Source organism: Arachis ipaensis, chromosome B04, assembly GCF_000816755.2.
Source record: "Arachis ipaensis cultivar K30076 chromosome B04, Araip1.1, whole genome shotgun sequence".
Classification (NCBI taxonomy): Eukaryota; Viridiplantae; Streptophyta; class Magnoliopsida; order Fabales; family Fabaceae; genus Arachis; species Arachis ipaensis.
The window spans coordinates 4,739,884-4,748,001 of record NC_029788.2 but is presented as its reverse complement, the minus strand read 5'-3'; the positions used below and the strand labels follow the sequence as shown (position 1 = coordinate 4,748,001).

At 32.4% G+C, this 8,118-nt stretch overlaps 1 protein-coding gene across 8 annotated transcripts in view; it reads left to right on the top strand.

The window, feature by feature from the left end:
- LOC107638546 (probable protein phosphatase 2C 35) overlaps positions 4,617–8,118 on the top strand; it is a 4,202-nt gene continuing 700 nt past the window's right edge. Inside the window, exons 1-5 of one of the 8 annotated variants that reach the window (XM_021120544.1) lie at positions 4,617–6,300; positions 6,596–6,727; positions 7,149–7,350; positions 7,455–7,512; positions 7,767–8,046. In XM_021120544.1, the coding sequence (XP_020976203.1) occupies positions 5,383–6,300; positions 6,596–6,727; positions 7,149–7,350; positions 7,455–7,465 (1,263 nt within the window). In that variant the 5' untranslated portion in view covers positions 4,617–5,382 and the 3' untranslated portion in view covers positions 7,466–7,512; positions 7,767–8,046. Of the gene's footprint in view, positions 6,301–6,595; positions 6,728–7,148; positions 7,513–7,742; positions 8,047–8,118 lie in introns of those variants that run through there. The other 7 variants (XM_021120543.1, XR_002360536.1, XR_002360535.1 and 4 more) reach the window with 7 other exon arrangements.

Sequence of the window (8,118 nt, the reverse complement as noted above, 5' to 3'; positions counted from 1 at the left end):
TATTATTTAAAGGAAGGTCTGAGTAAGATTTTCCTATTATAAGTAGAACTTTATAATTTTATTTTATTAAAAAAAATACCATTGAGGCAGTGTAATTTAGAAAAAATTACTAAAAATATTTATGAAGTTTACGAACGCCGATAAAAATACTTATAAACTAAGAAAATTAAAGCTGTATTTATAAAAGATGAATTTCGTACGACAAAAGTATCAAAAATTTAATTTTTTGTTGATTTTTTAATAAAATTTTTAAACTACCCCATCCTCAACATCAACTCACTTTTTCAACCTTTCATAACTCAACCTGCATCTTTAAAATTCTTGTTTTGGAGTCTGAAACTACTCCTACAAAAGATCAAGCTGAAATCAATGGTGGTGGAGGATCGGATCTCAACTGGTTCAGTCATAAGTTTACAACCCATACCCAAACTAAATCAATCAAACACCAAAAAATACTCAAAACATAAAAATTTTCAAATTTATTCATCCAATTTCAATTCACTTTAGCAAAACTAGAAGCAGAAACATCCATCAACCATAAAAATTCAACAAATTCCATTCATCCACTTTAAAATTTATTTTAGGAAAATTCAGAAGTAGAAGTAGCCATCAACCGAATCTTCTGTAAATCAATCTTAGCCTTTATAAAAAATAGAAACAGATTTAAAAAAATTAGAACGAAACAGACTTAAAAAAAATTAGAACAATATCTTTTTAGTAGTAACTAAATCAATTTTTGAAAAGAAGAAAAATAAAATAAAAAATATTTTAAAAAATACCTTTTTCTTCGTCGATTGACTGTAACATCGTCGACGGCAAAACCTCCATCAGCAGCACCGTCTCTCTTTCTTCTCCTATTTCTCTTACTGAACCCTCTTTCTACATGCAGCAGCACCACGACCCCTCTCTCTTCTCAGACGACGTTATTCTCAGCTGGGTCAGGCGCGCCACGACGGCGTTCTCCTCGGTTGGGACAGGCGCGCCACGACGACGTTCTCCTTAGGTTGGGTCATAGGCGCGCGACGAAGGTATTGTAGTCACTTTGAGAATGAGAGGGGGAAGCAATGAGAGGGGAGATTGGCGGTGACGGGTAGGTGGGTGGCGGACAGTAGTGAGGAGGTAGGAGGAAAATTCACTGAAAATTTTTGAAAGAGGGAGAAGTGAGGAGAGAAGAAGAAGTGAGAAAAAAGAAAGTGATCGTAAAATGGGGTTAGGGTGAGGTAGTTTAAAAATTTTATTAAAAAATTAATAAAAAATTAGAATTTGAATATTTTTGTCATACAAAATTCATCTTTCATAAATACAACATTAATTATTAAATTTCATGGATATTTTTTATAATTTTTCTATAATTTAAATGTAATAGTATTCCCGTGGTTAAAAAAGAAAACAATAAAATACCACTAAAGTCTAACCTACTTAGAAGATATAAAAGTTTAAACTAAACAAAATTTGGAACTGTGTATTGTTCCAAAATCTCTTCCTAGCTATGGCCTTCTAGCTTGTTAATGTATCAGGTACCTTATTATATTTGCTTAGATACAAAATTATTCTTAAAGTTCCTTATACACCAAGTATATATCCAAACATTTTGATTTTATTTTCTATAAAAAAATATTTTTTAAATATAATCCTGTAAAATTTAAATTTGTTATTTTAGTTCTCGTGATAAAATGTTGATGTGACATGTTTAACAATGTAATGTTTATATAAGCATTTAATAGAATAAATGTTTAATTACTCTGTTAGTCCCTATAGTTTCGTAAAATTTTTAATTAGTTCTTTATATTTTTTTTCTTTTTAGTTGAGTCCTTGTACCAATTTTTTTTAATTGGGTCTCTACACTTTTTTTTCCTTTTATTTAGGTTTCTATATCAATTCTTTTTTTTTAGTTGGTCCCTATAAAATTAAGCCAATTACTACTAAGAGGGACTTAATTAAAAAAAAAAATTAGTACAGGGACCCAATTAAAAAGAAAAAAAGTATAGGGACCTAATTGAAAATTTTACGAAATTATAGGAACCAACAAAATAATTAAATCTAGAATAAATTAACGATGAGAACTAAAATAGACAATTTATATATATTATATGATACTAAAATCAAAAGAAAAATTTTATAAATCAAAAGCCAAAAACATATATTTCAGAGAGGACAAAAATTTATTTAAGCCTTCATTTGATTATCAAAATTTATGATTCCTTAGCTTGAAATCCAAATGCAGTTATTCAATCATTGCATCAACTATATTTATAATTTTTAAGCTTTCAAAAATGTTGTACTCAACGTTTCAATTTCACTCGTCTATTTACGTTTCTAATTATAGTAGTGTTGAGATAATTTTTAATTTTGGAATATGAATAATAATTTATTTTAAATTTGTTTTTTATTTATGAAAATAATATTAATTTAGACCGATTCAAAATTTGATTAACCATTTTTTGGTCAAATTAATTTATTTACTTAATTTTGACAAAAAATAACACGATTTAATCAATTATATATATTAAATTTTAATTATTAAAAAACATCTTAAAAAAAAGACGTTTTAAACGTTTTTACTGGCGTCCAAATGAAAACCAATAACAAACTATAAAAGAAATTATTCATTTAAAAAATGCAAAACTTTTTAATGGGACAATAATCTCTCGTATGAACATACACAAATTTCATATTTGACATGTTTTTGGGTCATTAAATATAAACAAGTCAACAGCATAAATTGTTTTGAACATGTTACGTGTGAATTTGCGAATCAATGACAATGATGGAGGAGGAATTCAATACCAATATTCAATGCTACATCTTCAAATCTTTTGAACCAATTAATAATTGGAGACCACTTTGATAAAGATACTAAATATGTCTTTTTTTAAAGATGTTTACATTTTTCATAATATTATTGGTCATCTTTATAAAATCGATTAATAATTTATTTCTTAATAAACCAGAACAAAATCGGTTTATTATAGTAATAATAATAAACCCAGTTGTTTGCATTATAATTATTAGACCCGATTAATCCGATCGATTTATACAATCTAAACCGAATTATGTTTAAATTTTTTGATATAAAGACAAATATATCCCTAACTTTTATTTTGTGAATATTTAAATCCCTATAAATATAAAAATACAATTAGGTCCCTGAAAAAAAACCTAACTCTAGCCCCTTGTCCTTGCCCAAGTCCAAACCCAAACCCAAGTCCAACCTCTCAATAATCTCTCAAGCTAACCAAACAAACCTAGCCCTATCGTCCAGGGACAAAATAGCAAATGCATTATAATGAATACACATGACACTATTAGAAAATGATCCAACCAGATAGAAAACAAAACTTAAAAGTAACATGAGAAAGCGTCACATACACTGATCTCCTTTTTGGTTTGTGGGGCAAATGCAGTATCATGTTTCACACCAGCAATAATGTAAAATTAGCTATATCTCAAAATCTCCATGCATAGATTCCTTTACATCATTGTTAGTTATTCGTGCCACTACTTATTTCAAAGTCCATTTTAATTTCAGTTACTAATTTTTTACATAACCCCTTTAATTCTGTTTGATCCCAATTATACAATTATTAACAAAATACTAAAAATTCCCAATTTTGGCTTCAATCATCGATAAAGTTCATGTTTTTATGAATATCCATGTGCCCATATTAGTGATCTTCACTCAATGTGATTATTTTCAGCAACAAAGAGAATAATTAATTGATATTTTATCGTTTTTACAAATGTTTTTAACCAAACTCATTTTTTTAAATCTAAAAATATTGATTATTTTCAATATCTAGTAATTAGGAGAATTATTAGAATGGTGTAAATTATTAAAGGTTGAAAATCATTTTAACAAAGAAAAAAACAAGAGAATCTGGGTGGGACACGTCTTGGACCAGGTGGAAGTTATAACCCTGTCATGCAATTGGCCCAACCTCAAAATAAAAAAAAAATGCATGAAAATAGAATTTACTGAATTTGATATTTGATTTATCTAAAACACATAAATCTATCTATCTATCTATCTAAATCATATAAAAATTAATGATTTTATATTTTTTTGTTAAATAATTATATTGAATGATATATAAATTACTAAATGAATATGCGTACAATAATTTTTTTACAAATTAACTTTTAAATTTATCATGAATTTGTATATTAGCTATTAAACTATTCTTCCACCTTATCCTATGACAATAATAAAAAAGTCTCGTGACCCACAAATTCAGCCCAACAGAATACATAAATTTAATTATAATTTTAGTCTTTATTATCTTATCTTTTCTTTTCTTTATCTTATCTTTAGTTGTTTTTATCTTTCATAGGACAATGCTTTATATATATTTAATTTTACCTTCATAATTTACAATTCAATTCAATCAATCAACAATTAGTAAAAATTCGCATTCTTTTCTTTTCTTATTCTTTCACAATTTTATCATTATCTAATCTACTTTTAAATAATATAAGATTTTAATTTTTTACTATATAGTATTATTGATGGATCTTAATCTAATGTCATTAGATTTGATAAAAGTTGTATTATTAAAGCTTGAAGCATGAAAAGATTTGAGTAGGTTTTGACCTCTATTTGCTGAGTGAGTTACAAGTGTAGTGTGTTGTTGTTGTTGCCTTGGTCTTTGTTTCTTTCTTTCTGCGAAGACACAAACCCAGCCATGCACTCATAGAATAGAATCTCTCAAATCCTTGTCCCTCTCTTAATCTCTCTCTCTCTCTCTCTCTCTCTCTCTCTCGTGTTTTTTGTGTGCGTCTCCTTCATTCTCTCTCTTGTGAAGTGTGAACCCCATTTGGACTCTTTCTTCCTACCACGGCTTTCCCTTTGATCCTTTCTCTCTCTCTGCAACCCAACGAAAAGTACAATTCTTTCTTTCATTTTCTACAACCCCACTACACACGCCTTCTGCTTCTCTTTCTCTCTTATTTTTCCTTCCATCAAACGCCAGAAAAAATGCCTCACCCTTTTGCTTCCTTTGTGGGCTTCCTCTCCTTCTCTCTCTAGGGTTCTGCTTTTTTCCATTCTTTCTCAGCTTTCTTCTGTAGCCTCCTTCAAAATCATTCTCTGTCCCAATTCAACAACTACCCTTTTGTTTTTCTCAACCTCTGATCACAGTTCACACCTCAAAATCCTATCTTTCCTCCCCCTTGCTTATTTTGCCCCTCCCTAGGGTTTTTGTTCATTTTCCTCCCAGAATAAACAGCTGAAGGATCAAGCTTGGAACCACAATGTGGATTTTCAGAAGCTCGTAGCCTGCAGCTTCCACCCTGAATTGCCTAATTTAGCTTTTAGTTTGTGCTTTTTGCTTTTTGAGCTCTGTGTTTCTTGCTTTTTTTAGCTGCACACCTTCTGTTTGAAGAATGGGCTGTGTCAATGGCAAGTGTTGTAACCGGTACCCTACACCGTCAGAGGGTGGCTCCAGAGACTACAGAGAACTTGGCCCTTACCGTGCACAAAGGAAGCACATACTCACTCAGAGACCATTGGAGGTAGCTACTGTTCCTTCACATAACTTCACTTTGGAGTATTCTGTTCTAACCCAGAGAGGATACTACCCTGATTCACCTGAAAAGGAAAACCAAGATAGTTTCTGCATTAGGAATCAGATTCAAGGTAACCCCAGTGTCCATTTCTTTGGTGTGTATGATGGTCATGGTCAATTTGGTGGACAGTGTGCAAACTTTGTTAAGGATAGGTTAGTAGAAACATTGTCTAGTGACCCTGCATTGTTGGAGGACCCTGTTAAGGCTTACACTTCTGCATTCTTAACAACGAATTACGAACTGCATAACAGTGATGTTGATGATTCAATGAGTGGTACCACTGCAATTACAGTGCTTGTTATTGGTGATACCCTTTATGTAGCTAATGTTGGTGACTCAAGAGCAGTGCTAGCTGTTAAGGACGGGAATAGAATTATTGCTGAGGACTTGTCCTCGGATCAGACACCGTTCCGGAGAGATGAATATGAGAGAGTGAAGCTTTCTGGGGCAAGGGTGTTGAGTGTTGATCAGGTAGAAGGGCTTAAGGATCCAAATATCCAAACTTGGGGTGACGAAGAGAGTCAGGGTGGCGATCCTCCAAGGTTGTGGGTTCAAAATGGAATGTATCCTGGAACTGCTTTTACAAGGAGTGTTGGGGATAATTTGGCAGAGACTATCGGTGTCATTGCTGTTCCTGAGGTGTCAACAGTCCAGCTTACACCGAATCATCTATTCTTTGTTGTTGCAAGTGATGGGATATTTGAGTTCCTATCAAGCCAAACTGTTGTTGACATGGTATGACATGCTACCTATTTCTTCTTTAATTCTATATCTTTCCTTCCAAATGTCCATTTTTTTTTAGTATTGTTATTCAGATGGTGTCTAAATTTTTCTTCTCAATCCATTCTAATGTTCAATGTTGTTTTTAAACTAAATAGCAAAGGCTTCAATTCTGTGACCCTGAATTGGAAATAGTTCACAAGGCAAACCTAGCAATGCTATTGCTAATAATTCTTTATTGTTATTTTACTTCAGGAAATGTTATGACTCAGTGTCTTGATGAATTCTATGATTTTTTGTAATGGTGCAGGCAGCAAGCTATTCAGATCCCCGTGATGCATGTGCCGCCATTGCTGGAGAGTCATATAAACTATGGTTGGAACATGAGAACCGAACAGATGATATAACAATTATCATTGTTCAGATCAAAGGCCTGTCAAATGTATGAATTACTTGAATATTATACCCTTCTCATTTGTATTTTATGCTTTCTAAATTTAGCCCTGCATAAAGATTTCAAATTTGTAGTGTCCCATCATATTCTTACCCCCTTGCCTGTGCCGCCATCCTTCCAAAATTTGATTGTGCTGTTTTGTTAATGTGCTGCTCACTTGAAGTTATCTTAGGCCAATTCTATTCAGATAATTGTTTGTTAAAGGTTTCCTACTGTATTTAGTATTATCTGGATCTGGGGTTTTGATTGGGTTGATAAGCACGGCAACATTTTACACATTTGTTTCTCATACATTCTTCTTGCAAGCATTTTATACAGAGCTAAAAATTCTATTGGTGGTTCAATCATTTGATTCTCTCCTATCATTTGATTATTGGCTTGTTTATCTAATCTTTAAATTTTTGTGTAGTTAGGTTCATCTCAAGTTGGATCAGGTGACATCAATGCCAGTATGTTAACAAGGTCCAAGAGGGGAAACGGAATATCAGAGACATCCACTACTACTGTGTCGGAAGTTTCTCGTTCTGTGAGGAGTGGAATCTCCGATTTACAGACATGTCAGCATGCAGTCTCAATGAGAAGTCCAGCTATAGTCGCTCCCTCACCAACTGGTCAAAGACCAATATGATTGCTACAAACTCACTAGCATCATTTCATATTAATGGTTTATTAGTTTCTGCAAAGACTTCTCAGATTTATCCTTTTCCATCAACAGTGTTCAAATAGAGGCTTCATGGAACAAGACCAAGTATCTTTGTTATTTCTCCTATGTGGTACATATCTATCTAATATTTATTTTCTATTCTTCGTGTCATCTACATTATCATCGTAAATTACTACAATGCCACTATGTTCATCGAGTCAAAATGCTGGCTCAATTTCATTGGAAAACATTAGCTTAAGTTATACCAGTGTAATTTCATCCTAGTTCTATGTATATATGTATATTCCATCTATTCTCAATATTCCAATTCTGGTTACATATCATCATTTAACCATGCAGAACCACTTGAACTTGTCTTCTCAGATGACGCGACAACCTCGACTCTCCAGATTTATGCATTGGAAGAGTATTCATAAATTACTTGAGTTGATGGAGAGAGGATGATGCAGGAAGAATGGCTGGTGACTGACTCATTCGTATTGAATTATTGTAAATTGGTCAGCTTTGAAGGGCAAAGCAAGATGCTGTTGAGAATGTAAATTCATTATCCTCGCTCATGCTGATGCTGAGTCCAGTGTAATATAACTGTTTCCTTCCTCCTTGAATATGAAATTGCATTTCAAAACGACTTTCATGTTTTAAATTATTGGGAGTCTTCAATTCCGGGGGTCTGGAGAAAATTGCAATAGAATTTTCCCAATCTTCCCTTCCCGAA